The following is a 14,146-nucleotide window of genomic DNA, read 5'->3' on the forward strand; positions in this document are numbered from 1 at the left end:
GGTCGGGCAACCGATTGATGCTTCTGTCTCACAGTGATGTTTGTTTTTTCCCTTCTCTCTCTCTCTCTCTCTCTCTCTCTCTCTCTCTCTCCCTTCCTCTTTCTCTCAACTCAATGAAAAAGTCCTTGGGTGAGCATTAAAAAAGCTGTACTCGAGGCATCATATTAATTACAACAGTTCAAATGTGTCCTGTTTCTAACTCAAGCACAGCAGTCAAACATTCCCATGGAGGTTTTGTTTACCGTCAGGAGGGTGACACGCGCCACGTAAATCCAGGATGCCCAGAACTACCTCGATTGCTCTTTGGCTGCAGCCCACTGTCCTGGCTGAATGCTGCAGGTTAGGTGAGTAGTGCACACAATTTGCTTTGCCTTTGAGCTAGAGAGGCGAAAAATGGGTCCTGTGTGGATCACCAATGACCCAAGAAGAGAAATGACTTCTGGGGCCTGGCTATGGTTTGTGCACCGTTCTACACCCTGGCTGCACCTTCGAACCACACAGGAGTTCAAAAAAAATACAAATTCACACAGAGGCCATGCCCAGGCCAACTGAGTGAGGATCCCACGGCTCTCAAAGAGGCGCCGGCAGGGCCGGCTTCAGCCTCTTCATGCCCCGCGGGTCCTGGGTGCCCGAGTGGGGATGTGCTGGCTGGCTCACCTCGCTCAGCCCCACTGAACGCCCCGCACCTGCTGCCCTAACGGCCCTTGTCAAGTCCACACCGGCTTGTCCATTCCCCATTCCTTCTGCGTCTCCTTCATGGGACTGCGGCCACCACCACCAGGAAAGAGGGAATGCTAAGCAATGGGAAGCGGAAGCCTCAACCTCGTTCAATTCCAAGGCACCTGTCTTCATACAAGACCCTACATGGAAATCTGATTTTAAGGAGACTGAACATTTACCTATTAATGCGGCTAGTCTCACTTATATAAGGCGCTCTCCTCTCTCCCTGGAATCCTTGTCTCCCCACCTCCCTCCCAGCCTGCCTCCGCCTCCCTCTGCTCATCTCTCTGCCTCAGATTCTCCTCTACCATCTCATATTCCTCCTCCCTCTTCTCCCGTCGTGTCTGTCTCCTTGTCTCTCTTCTTCCACTTGCTCTACGTTTGCACGTCTCTCTGTCTCTGCACCTCTGCGTCCGTCTCCATTTCTCTCACTGGCAACCTTTGTGTTTCTGTCTTCATCTGTTTCTCTTTACAGCCTCCCTGTCGTCTCTTCCGTTTCTCTGTCTGACACTGTGCTTGAGTCTGTTCCCCATCCTCTCTCTCTGTCGCTGTCTCCATCCGCCTCCTAATTCCTTCCCTCGGATCTCTCCCTGTTCATGATCTCTTTGTGTCTATGTGCCTGTGGGTCTCCCTGACCTTCGTCTTTGTCATGATTTGCAGGCAGGAGCTTTGACTGCTCAGCTCTCCTGCGATGCCAGCATTTTCCTGGCTCCTGGGAGGAGAGGGGCGGTGAGGAGGCACAGGGAGCTCTCTGGTCTGGAGCACACGCACAGCTGGCGCCCCTCTCGCTTCCTCCGAGATTGCGCACACTGCCTGTGGGGCGGGTGTGTGTGTGTGTGTGTGTGTGTGTCTGTGTGCGCGCTGGGCGGGTTACCCGTGCCACTGGGGTCCGGCTTCCTCTCAGGTTTCAGCCCTTTCATGACACAGATGCTCTCCATGACCAGCTTGACGGGGCCGGGGGGGTTCTGCATGGACTTCACCATGGAGATGTCCGCTGGGTTCAGGGTGTCGAGCGCAGCCAGTGCGGCCTCCAGTGCTGGCATGGCCTCGGCCAGGTCCCCCTCACACTCGTCCTGCGGGCACACGGGGACAAAGGGGTGAGCGCAGCGCTGGCATGCCTGGCACGGGGGAGGATGAGGCTCTGCTCCTGGAGAAAACCGTCCGGGCGGGGGTGGGCAGAGGCATTGCCCACGGCCGTTCCTCCGGGAAGGTGCCCAGGGCCCTGGGGCAGGGAGGCCGGCCCGGCCCTTGGGCTGCAGCCTGGATGCCTTGGGCATTTAGGGATTCAGATGGTTTGTAATCTTTAAAAAAATCAAGCCTTTGTTTGTGTGTGTGTGTGTGTGTTATTAAATATATTTTATTGATTTTTTTACAGAGAGGAAGGGAGAGAGATAGAGAGTTAGAAACATCGATGAGAGAGAAACATCGATCAGCTGCCCCCTGCAGACCCCCTACTGGGGATGTGCCCGCAACCAAGGTACATGCCCTTGACCGGAATCGAACCTGGGACCTTTTAGTCCGCAGGCCGACACTCTATCCACTGAGCCAAACCGGTTTCTGCAAGCCTTTGTTTTTAAAAAAATTCCCAAGAGATATATGTAGTGGGGACCAAGGATGGGTTGAGCGATGAAGGATGAGTCTTCACAGGTGAGTGACAGATGGGAAGAGGGTCAGGGCCAGTCCAGGGAAGATGAAGGTTCGGGGAGCTGAGCGGGGAGGGGCGGGATCCCTGCGGCTCAGCGACGGGCAAGGGCAGGGGCAGGGGCAGGGACAGGACACGGCTCAGGGGGATGCAAGGTCGAGTCTACGTAGGAGTGAGGAACAGGCATAGAGATGGGAGTTGGCTAGTGACATCTGGGAGGAGACATTATTTCTTCATTTAAAAACAAAATTAACACAATGAAATATCAGCCATAAAAACACTGATTTATGAACTAACACAGACATAAGCCTTGAACACTCCATGCTGAGTGACAGGAGCCAGACACAGAACCCCGGCCGCCGTGATCCCATATACATGCATGTGCAGAGAAATCCTGTGAGGCAGGAAGTCGGCCAGTGGCTGCCAGGGGCCGGAGGGGAGTTGGGGCTGCTTGTGGGGAGGAAAATAGTCTGGATTTAAATAATGCCAGTGGTTGTACAACTCTGTGAAAATGCGAAAAGCCACAATTGCATAATTTAAAAGGGTGGATCTAATGATATGTGAGTTACATCTCAATTAAAAAAAAGAAAGCTTAACATTATGAAACTTTTAGAACAGGAAGGGATCTTATAGATTAGTTAGAGTTCTAATGACAAAATAAGAAAGAAAAAGAAAAACAAGGTTTCAGGAAGCAAATGAGTTAGCTCAGTTTCCGCAGCTGGTCAGGTATGGCACCAAGCTCCAAGCCTGACTCCCAGCTTTGCCCGCAGCCCAGGTGATCCCCAGCCGGTGAGCAGACTCCACGGGGAGCTTGAGTCTGAGGCAGAGCAGCGAGCCCTGGCGTCTAGATCCTACAGGTTATGATGACGGGCAAACCGACACAGGTGGTCCTGCTTTCCACATATGTGTGTGTGTATGTATGCATGTATGGGTACGTGTGTCATGGATTCTTTATTGTAGGTTTTCCGCTCTCTTAGAAACCTACTAGAGGCCTGGTGCACAACATTTGTGCACTTGGTGGGGGGAGCGGTATCCCTCAGCCAGCCTGTGCTCTTTCACAGTCTGGGAGCTTTCAGGGGATGTCCAACTGATGGCTTAGGCCCACGCTCTGTGGGAAGCGGGCCTAAGCCATCAGTTGGACGTCCTTACCACTGCCACAGAGGTTGACCACTATGTTCGCCAGCCGTCAGCCCAGCTTGTGGCTGAACAGCACTCGCCCTGTGGGAGCGCATTGACCACCAGGGACAGCACCTGCATTGAGCGTCTGCCTCCTGGTGGTCAGTGCGCATCATAGTGACTAGTTATTCAGCAGTTTGGTTGATTTGCATATTACCCTTTTATTATAGAGGATGGCAATGATTTATTTAGCTACATTACAGTCAAACACCCCCCACCCATAAGCAAGCCATGTCCATATCCCTGTATTAAATAAATAAATGGCCAGGCCTGGGCCATTCCACTGGCCCCACGTCAGCCACGGGATGTGCACTGAGTGGAGGCAGAGGAAGAACCAGCCCGGCCCTGCCTCCCTCACGGCAGCTGCAGAGCTGGCGCAGGGACCAGAAGGCATCGGCTTGGCCACCGCTCTGGGTTCCCCGGGTGCCCGGGCGCCACATTGCCCTGGTTCTGTTCATGTCGGGGACCCACACCCTGCCTCCCTGCGGCCCAGCCACGGCTCTCCTTCAGGGTCCAGGCCTGGGTTCCAGCTGCTCGCTCGTCAGGCGTCTCAAACTCGCGCTCATCGTGACATTGCTGCCAGGTGATTCCAACCCTGAGCGCAGTGGGTGCTCCTCCCCAGGCCACCCAGAGAGTCTGGTCCTCGGCTTGGGTGGGGCCTGGGCACTGCACTTCAAGCTCCAGGTGAATCTGCTCTGCAGTTTCCTGGGGCAAATCTGGGGCACCCCCAGAGCACCCCAAAGCACCGAGAGGGGGCAGGGCCAGAGGGGGGCTACCTGATGGTAAACCGTCTGCCTAACATGGTCATTAAAGTGACTCTATGACATTTGGGATATGATGTTAAAAATTTTTTTAAAAGCATGACATAAATTGCAACCATGATATGATGACAATGATAAAAACCGAGTTAAAGTTGACTTTTTTTGGTTTTTGTTGTTTGGTTAATCCTCACCTGAGGATATTTTTTCCATTAATTTTTAGAAAGAGTGGAAGGGAAGAGGATGGGAGAAAGAAAGGGAAAGAAAGAGAGAGAGAGAGAGAGAGAGAGAGAGAGAGAGAGAGAGAGAGAGAGAGAGAGAGAAACATCAATGTGAGAGAGACACATTGATTGGTTGCCTCCTGAATACGCCCTCACCAGGGCCAGGGATCGAACCCAGGTACATGCTCTTGCCTGGGAATCAAACCTAAGAGCCTTTGATGCAACAGCAGACGCTCTAACCATTGAGCACACTGGCCAGGGCTCAGCTGACTTCCCAGCAGGGCTGAGTGACACGGCTGGAACGTGCCCAGCTCTGCAGTAATCCTGGCATCACTTGTCCTCACTAGGAAAAATGATTCATTAACTTAAAAGAATCAGCCAGTTTAAGCCACTGCTGTACTTGTGGGGCCTGCGTTCTGGCGGCCAGTCCCCTCATCTCCTTGTGGGGTGCCCTCCAGGGTCTCCCTCAGGAGGTGAAACCAGCCCAGGACTGCAGCCCTGGGGCTCAGAAAGGGACTGGGCTCCCCATAAAGCCTCGGGCACTCACACAGCACAGCCTCCTTCCCCGACTCACCTGCCAACCTCACTCCTGTCCTGGGGGTTGGCAGAGCACGGCCCTCCCTCCCCAGCCAAACCAGGAGTGAGTGTGCGGGTCGCTCTGCACCCTCCCCGCCCCTCCTGCCCAGGGGCCTCTGCTCCCCTCACACTGCACAGCAGAGGCCTGGCTGTGGGCACCCGCGCCTGGCGACAGGCTGGCCTTCCTCCAGGCAGGTCCTGGCACAGGGTAAAGAACCTCTGTCGGGTGGTTAACACGGGCCCGTGAGCTCGGGGTGCGGGGCCATGTGACACGCCTTTGTATCCCCTGAGCCTCCCCAGGTTACAGTGCGAAAGCTGAGCAAATCCTGAGCCCTGAGGTGCCTGAGTCTACCAGGAGGAGCTCAAACTCATGTGCCTCCCGCTCCAGGCCAGCCGACACGCTGGCAGGGGCGGGCGGCTTGTGAACGGGACGCCACCGGCAGCGCCGTCCACGCCTGACGGCTGCACCCAGGAAGGGGGTCCCGTGTCGCCCGATGCTTGACTTTTGTTCTCAGAAAAGCTGACACTTTAGACATTTTACTTGCAGTCTCTTGATTTTGAAAAGTCGATAATTATTCCAAGATCATGAAAGAAAAAAGCGTGTGTCACAGTGCGTCCCCTGCCGCCTGGGCCACACCCTCACTGTGTGACACTGGGACCAGGGGTTGGACCCAGGGCAGCTCCGAGAGGCCAGGCCTCAGGCTCGTTGGAGGGAGCCATCTGGAAGCCTGTCCTGGAGGAGGCGCCCCGTTATTTATTCACCCTGGAAGCCAGACACTGGCCCAAGCTCCTGCTGTAAGAACGGCCAAAAGGGTTTTCTAACTGCTAATGGGGAGCGCTGGGCCAAGTCTGCTACGCTGAGGCCACCCCTGGGTCCGGTCCCGCCGACTGGCTGTGCAGCTGTGGAAGTGATGCTGCTGACTCGCGGTACCGTCCTGTCACTCTTGCGCCCAAGGCTGCCGGGCTGTGCTAGTGGAGCTGGGCAGCTGAAAGTGCTTTGAGAAATACATAGCTTCACGGAGTGCCAGCCGGGCTTTCCTCCAATAGCTGAGCAGGAAACGCCTGCCCAGGACCGGCAAACGGAGTTCCCTAGGCCAACAATCTGTCCTCAACAAACGTTCGTTCCACCCTATGACATGCCAGGCACACGTGAGCAAAGACGTGATGGAGGAGAGTGGTACCCAGTCTGGAGGAAGGGTGCTCTGGGCAGAGCCGCCGGCCGGTGCAGGGCCCTGGGCGGAGCGTGCCTGGTGTCCTCTTAAAGAACAGGCAGGAGACCAGCATGGCCAAAGCAGAGTGAGGGGCTCCTAGAGACGAGGGTCGGCCATACTGGGTCTCGTAGGCCTTGACTCTGAGACAGCGACTGTCTAACACGGTCCAGCTGCCTGGAAACAGCCAGGGGGCGGGAGTGAGCTCATCACCCAGCGGCTGGTGCTGCTGAGACAGTTGCCTGCCCTTTCCAAGCCTCACTTTTCTCACCTGCAGGACGGCCGACCACACGTCCCGCAGAGCTGTGCGGGCTCCCCGCCTCCCGGATCTTTATACCTTGATGCCCTGAGCAACGGAGGCAGCGGCGTTGGCTTCCTTTTCATCCGCCTGCACCAGGAGCTTCTTGGCATCGGCTTCTATGGTCTCCTCTTCAATCCTCACCATCATGTTGGCGGTCTCCTCGGACGTCTGGATGAGCTGGGGTTGGAGTGCGGTCAGCTCCACTTGCATGACGGCCACCTGGCAGGGAGACGGAGCGAGCGTGACGCTGTGAAATGACCGCGAGGCCGGCCTGAACCATCCTCCAACCTACGCATTTGCAGCAGAACTGGGGTCTGCTGTTGGCTGGAGTCGCCTGGGTCTTTCCATGCTCAGTGAGGTTCGCACCAGGCGTTGCAGATTCCAGCACCCTGCTCGGCACCAGACACATAAACTTAAAACATACCAAAAGGCCTTTCTCGTTGTTGAGCCCACCTTCTAGTGTTGGGGGCAGGAGAGGGAGAGCAAGAGCAAGTTAAGGGGAAATCCACTTCATTTATCCATTCATTCATTTGTTTGAGAAAGAGGGAAACATCGATTTGCTGTTCCATGTATTTATGCATTGTTTCCTGTGTGTGCCGAGTTCGGGGATCAAACCTGCAACCCTGGCTTATCGGCTGACGCTCTGATCAAGGAGCTCGCCGCGGGGAAAAGCCTGCATTGTTTCCAAGTCCGTGAAGGAAGCACGTGAGTGCGGCTGAGATGCCTGGGATGGAAGGGACTTGCAGGCCGTTTCCCTCTCCAAACATTCGAACTGGGTGAGCACCTCTGATGGGAGGCAGCTGGCTGCTGCTGAGGGAGGGGTGCCGTTTCTCAGGCAACTCAACGCATTAGGTGTTCCCGATGCAGAGCTGGGACTGCCCCCTGGTTCTGTGTCCTTATGTGAAGAGGGTTTGTGACCTTGCGCCCAGGCCCGGGAAGCGCGGGGAGAGACGCAGGCACCCTGGCGGGGCCATGACAAGGGCTCCGGACCATGCGTCTGACTTTCAGTTCCGGCCTGGCCTCTTGGGGCGCTGACTCGCTGGGCTGCGTGACTGTGGACAGTCACCTGGCCTCTTTGTGTCTTGGTGTCTCCAAGTGAGCTGTCCTATACACAGCCCTGGCCTGGGGGCTCAGGGGGTGTGACCTGGCACCTCCATTCTCTCTCTCTAAAAGCAAAGGATCCCAGTTGGACCGGCTCAGAGCCAGGAACAGAGCATGAAGGACGCCCCTACGGCCTCCCCGGCCCTGGGCTGCAGTGTTCATGGATTTGCTGGACTCAGCCACGGGCCAACCTCCTGGCAAGCATTCAGTTGTCTCGGCCTGTGCTGGTGCTGAAAATCCCTGTCTTAATGTGGCTCTCACTTTAGTTGGCTTGTCAAGATGGCCTGTCCAAGCACAAATGAATACAAACTCACACGCCAGGCATTTGATATTTGTGTCAGCGTTTCAAGTCCTCATGACAGCCTACAAAGCACGGACTATCACCCACCAGCAGAAGAGGACGCTGACGTCCCAAGAAGTTGGTGAATTGAGAACTGGGACTGGAGCCCAGGACTCTGATTGCACAGAGCCTGCTCCTAACTGTGGCCTCACCCTGACTGGTGGCTTCTGGCAGGGCCAGGGCCAGGGTAGGCCTGCAAGGCACTCACCTTGGGCACAATATTCAAGGGGGCACCAGAGAACGAGTACCATGATACATAGTATTTTGTTGCAATATTTTAAGTCAAAATTAATGCCCCCCAAATCCACGATGAACAAACTATTAAAATCTTGAGTAGAGACAACTCAGTGTGCTGGGCTTGGGAGGAAGCTGTGAGGGTGTCCTGCGGGTGGGGATGCTGGGCCTGAATGCAGCACCTGGACAACCCCCCCCCCCCCCCCCCCGCGCCCACCGGCCCTCAGCCTCCGCCCCTGCTCTGCGGTGGCCATTCTCACCTGGGAAGCTGCGAACTGGAGTTTCTGCAGGCCTGTCAGGTAGCGGTTTCTTATCATGTCAACCTCTTGCCTCTTGCTATTTAAGAGGGTCTTAAAGGTTAGGATCAGCTCAAGGTAGGAGGTGGGGGTGACGTAATTGTGTCTGCGAAGCGTGTTGTAGTAGTCGAGTGACAGCTCCTTCACACTCTCCTGGAAGTATTTGCACATGGAGACGACCCTGCCAGGGCAGAGGCGGTGGGTGAGGCCAGAGACACCAGCGTGGCTCTGGGTACAGACGCGAGGATGTGCGAAGGCGCCCTGGGTGGGCCCATGGAGTCCCAAATCCTCCGATGGACGCAGGTCAGCAGAGCCAGCAGAAGGGCTGGGGAGGTTTTATGCTGACTGAACAATCTTGGATCAGGTGACCCTAACCCCGGTCACCCTGTGAGCCACCAGGCTGGGCAGGAGCTCTTACCTTGGGCCTGACGAAGCCCCCGGACTTTGCAGAATGATGTTTGTAAATACAGAAAGTAAAATAGGATCACACAGGAAAATAACTATGTTGAAATAGAGTTTTTCAAAATATTTTAAAAACCAAATTTGTTTTATAGTCACATATACGCTTATCAGTGCGTTAAATCAGGGTCAGCAAACTTTTTCTGTCACAACGACTTAACTTTGCTCTTGTGTATGAAAAAGGGGGCGTGGTTCCAATACAATTTTATTTACAAAAAAACCCACCAACCCCCCCCCCCCAAAAAAAAAAACAGGCTGCAAACTGGACTTGGCCTAGGAATCATAGTTTGCTAACTGCTGCATTGAATAAAATTGGGCAGCATGCCTGGAAGCTACCACAGTTTTGAAGGGAATATCTGTAATGACTATGAAAAAGCCCATGTTATTTTTATTGGTAACAAAGTCACAGGTCTTGCTAATACTACTGGGTTTACTGCCTACATTCATCATGGAAGAAAATGCAAAATCTCAGCTGGATGTAAGAATGAGATGTAGTTTTCCTCATTCATATTCACTCACCCCCTGAGTTCTATTCATGGGCCTACAGACCCAGGCTAAATCTTCCGGCCTTCAGAACAAAGTCTAAGGTTCTTAGGACAGAACTGAAAGCCACGCCCACTCCGAACCCCGCCTGCTTCTTCATTCAATGGCAGTCCCAGGCCCCTGCCAGGCACTAAGGCAGGGGTGGGCAACCCCTGGCACACATGCCAAACATGGCACGCCAGTAACTTTTGCTGGCATGCGAAACCCTCTCTTATAATCTTTCATTTACAATTTTTTTCTTAATATCGACTTTTTTATTTTTCAGATAAATTCAGTGTAGGTGCATCTTAGATAAATAAATAATTTTACATAACAAGTTATCTTAAAGACCATAGACATGGATTGACGAGAGAGGGGAAGAGCAATTTCAATAGTGTCGAAAATGAACTATTGAGGACTTGGAATGCCATTCCAGAAATTTTTTTCTGTTTAAAAAACTTGGCAACAGCATGACTCTCCATGTTTTCATCCACATACGCTTGTAAATTTTTGTTCTCAGTGATGAATTTTGTTAAGTCTCATAATAGGAGTAGCCTGACGGATGAAAGTAATAGCTTGTGCATATCTCTGAAGGTCATGAAATATAAACCTGATGTAAAATCTCTGTCATCAGTGATGCAGCAGCAAAAGTCCCACTGATAATATCAAACGGAGTCATAAAGTTTTCTGTCGGACTATCAGTGTACATGTATACATTAAAAAATAAATGTATTTTTCATCATCATATACTGTGTTTTTGTCGCTCGAATGAATTTTATTATTTCTTCAATGTTCTTCACATATGTACACCTTAAGAGATATCAAGTAGGCGTAACATGTTCTCAAAAAATTAGGGTTGGCACGCAGAAGAATTCTGAGTCAGAGCTTTTGCTGGTTTTGGCACACACTCACAAAAAGGTTGCCCACCCCTGCACTAAGGACATAGGGCAGGTGGCACGGCCCAGGCCTTCATGGGGCACCCAGGGTTTGACAGTCTTATCTCTTCCCTTATCCCAGCTTTTTATTTGTTTTCGTGGATCTTTGCTTTGCACATCAAGAGTAAGTTTTCTTTACCCTCAGGAATCCATTCCACCCCCCTGGCCCTGGCAGTGAGGCTGCCCTGCTGAGAATAAGAGCGCTAAGACAGCTGAGTAACGATATCACTATATTCAGGTTCTTCTGGCTGCGGCAATAGTACATCCCAGGACAATCCGAACAATACAGTTTACTCTTTTACAGAAAAAATGTTTTATTTATTAAATAGCTAACTAAATGCAATTTAAAAAATGTTTTATTTATTAAATAGCTAACTAAGTGTGATTAAAAGAATAAGACTTTTAAATCTAAATCGAGAAATCATAAAACAAGAATAGAGCCAATATCTGGATTTTCAATTTGGAATATATGCTTGGGGTACTAAAGTGCAGCTAACACTTACTGTCTCCGAACATTGTCGTTAAGTTCCACATCTTCCAGAAATTTGTTAGCCACCAACTCCAGGGCATCTGTGGGCCAGGACTGGAACCAATCAATCGTGCAGCAATTGATGAGGGAAGGGAACATTCTTAGGCGGTTCCGAAAGGCATCCCCAATTGGGCTCATGGCTAATGAGAAACAGACTTTATTAGTCCCCTTCCTCCACGGAGGCCCAGGGCAGCCGGTGGGTCTTACCAAGGACTCCGGTGAGTGGGCATGCTCCCCGCTGAGGCTGTAACTGGGATAGTCATGACGAGTGCCTGGGGCGTGGGGGGAGTCATGGGATGTTCTCATGAAGTTCTGTGACGGGAATCAGTGACTGGTCTCCCATTCCCATTACTGTCCCTTCCAGGTCCTTAGGGTCCTTTTGCCAAGTGACTGGAGCCCTTTGGTCTGCTTGCTAGGGATCTCATACATAGCTCCTGACAGAGGTATGGAGGCATCAGCTTGTCTCCACTCCCATCTAGCCATAAGTTTTGGGGCCTATACCCCAAGTATCATTCATTTTTTATTTAGATTTAAAGTGGTAGAGAAAGGGTGATGCACAGGTAGATGTGTGAGAAGGTCGGTGTGGCTAAAGGAGAAAGAGAGAGGGAAACTTGGTTTGAGACCAGAGTGGAGAGGATACGAGGACAGTCTGGCAGGGGGCCTTATAGAGCCAGAGGGGAGGAATTTGGGTCTTCAGCCTAATAGAAAGCAATTCAAGTGTTTTAATTCTTGGGCACGTGTGCATGTGTGTGAACATACAATGACCATATTTGCAATCTATGAGAAAACCCCGTCCTGGCTCAGTGGGACCGAAAGGTCTGGAGAGGACAGGAGTGGCCAGAGAGATCCTAGTCAGAAGGCTGCAGAGGAAAGGCCTGGGGAGGTGAGTGGCCCGGCCTGTGTGGGTCTCTCCCTTCTTACCAAGGACAATGTGAAGGTTCTTCTTCACCCGCTCAATAAAGAAGTTATACATAGCCAGAGGGGTGGCGTCGATCTTCTCGCCGGCTGTCCTGGCTGCTGTTTGCATCTTCTCGACAAGGTCGGCCTTCTCGTCCGCAGGGAAGATGTTGGGCACGTCGCCCGTGTTCAGAAGCATGTTGATGTCCTCGACAAAGGACTCGTCCTTGACCTGGCTGTCGGCGAAGAGGAACACGGTGCGCTTGGTGGCCACGCCGGCCTGCAGCATGATCTTCTTCAGGTCCTCCCGCCAGTCGAGGTTTGAGTAGCTCTTCGTGATCTCGATCTGGTACAGCTCGTACGAGTTCATGAAGGTGGACAATTTGCTGGCACTCTGCCGCCCGCTGCCCCCGATGCCCACCAGGAGCAAGTGGCCTTTGTCCTGCTTCAGGACCCTGCAGATCCTGGAGATGTGCTCAATGGCGAATCGGAACATGACCAAGGACATGGGGGCCTTGCTGATGTTGTTGAACTCATCCAGGTAGTACTCCATGACCACCGTGAGCTGCTTCAGGTCCGTGATCTCGTCATAGATTTTGGGGTCACTCTCCGGTTTGAAGTAATCTCCAAAAAAGAGGCTATGGATATTGTCATCAACGATCTTTCCAGTGGGTGACAGGTGGATGAGAACCTGTGGAAAGGTAAGTCCCAGCCAGGCACTCAGCCAGTGGCCCAACCTGGATGGCAACGGGCCGTGTAGAGGAAGGGACCAGGAGGTGAGCTTATCTCCTTCGAGCACATTCTTCAAAGTCATGGTTCATTAACAGTTTAAAAAAGAAAACAAACCATGATATGGGGGTCTGATGGCTGTAAAGACTGTGATGGAAGGACATTAGTGAAAGGCATGTAAAGCGAGGGCCAGTCTGCTTGCTAAGTAGTTAAAACATTGGTGGTCAGACTGTAAGATTCCCCATAGGCCTCAAAGGAAGACACCATTTTTAAAAGTACTTGCTCCTTCGCCAAATAGAGGTACAGGCGCTTCCCCTGGCTCCACTCCATGCCTAGAGTAGAAATGTTTTAGATGCTTCCTCTTCCTGCATTGCCCCAGCAGGGAGGTAGGGGAGGGCGTGTGTGGGGGGGCGGGCAGGGGGAGAGGGGACTCTGTTCCGGGTCTCTGGCTGCAACGTGAAAACACTTTTGCAGTTTTCCTATGGAGAAATCACAGTTTCTTAGAAATAAAGGTAGAACGAGCCCTGGCCAGTGTGGCTCAGTTGCTTGGAGCATCTTCTCATGCACCAAAAGGTGGTGGGTTCAATTCCTGGTCAGGGCACATCCTAGGTTACAGGTTCAGTCCCGGGTTGGGGTGTGCACAAGAGGCAACCAATTGATGTCTCTCTCTCTCTCTCTCTCTCTCTCTCTCTTTCCCCTCACCCTCTCTCTAAAATCAATAAACATATCCTTGGATAAGAATTTTAAAAAATAGAGGTAGAACTAGATGATTCTTAAAACAACTTTTCTTATATGAAATGGGAAAGAGAAAAAAAATGCAGGAATTGGAAACCATGACAATCTTTTACTTGGGTTTACCAGGGCCTCAATCAAACCATGAAAATTTATGGCTCCTTTCTCAGCTCACAAATTAATTTGACCCTGAATATGAATAAACAATAACATCATAACATCATATAGCCAATCACTTTGAATGCTTCAAACCCTATATGTTACCAGGGAAGTGGAGCACAGTTGGGACTAGTGGTGTGTCACCAAATCAAGTGACTCGTTGGCTCAATGCTATTGCTTGAGGGTCAGAGCACACTGAGTCTCCACTGGGAAGGGAACCTGGACTAACATGGTCAAGTATGGGGACCATTTCTGAGGCCAAATGATCATAGGGTCTGGCTGACCTTCTCCATGGTTTGCTTGAAGCAATTCGAGGTGGTTTCCTTCACCAAGTTGAAGAAGACCTGTCTGTCCTCATCGTCAATCAGCCGGTCATAGAAAACCCGATAGACCTCATGAATCCAAAGCCGGATAAGCTTCTCTACCTCCTGCAAAACAGAGTTGGTTTTCTGAATGATGTGCCGGAGGGGGCAATTCTCAAATCCCCGTTGGCATGAGAATGAAACAAGATCATGCTTTCAAAATCTTAAGCACCAGGCCTCGCACAGATTGGACACGTAGGAAGTGAGCTCTGATTGTTAGGGAGTGCTGAGTGACTTGGTAACAGAGTG

General features: G+C 52.0%; 1 protein-coding gene across 1 annotated transcript in view; it reads right to left on the reverse strand.

Annotated features, from left to right (window-relative positions):
• The window catches only part of DNAH3 (dynein axonemal heavy chain 3), a 192,778-nt gene that overhangs the window by 31,914 nt on the left and 146,718 nt on the right, over window positions 1-14,146 (reverse strand). Inside the window, exons 46-51 of the mRNA XM_059692029.1 lie at window positions 13,820-13,963; window positions 11,940-12,606; window positions 10,993-11,158; window positions 8,538-8,754; window positions 6,639-6,821; window positions 1,595-1,793 (exon numbers count right to left, since the gene is read on the reverse strand). Coding sequence (XP_059548012.1) covers window positions 1,595-1,793; window positions 6,639-6,821; window positions 8,538-8,754; window positions 10,993-11,158; window positions 11,940-12,606; window positions 13,820-13,963 — 1,576 coding nt within the window. The remainder of the gene's footprint in view (window positions 1-1,594; window positions 1,794-6,638; window positions 6,822-8,537; window positions 8,755-10,992; window positions 11,159-11,939; window positions 12,607-13,819; window positions 13,964-14,146) is intronic.

This window comes from Myotis daubentonii, chromosome 4 (assembly GCF_963259705.1).
Source record: "Myotis daubentonii chromosome 4, mMyoDau2.1, whole genome shotgun sequence".
NCBI lineage: Eukaryota > Metazoa > Chordata > Mammalia > Chiroptera > Vespertilionidae > Myotis > Myotis daubentonii.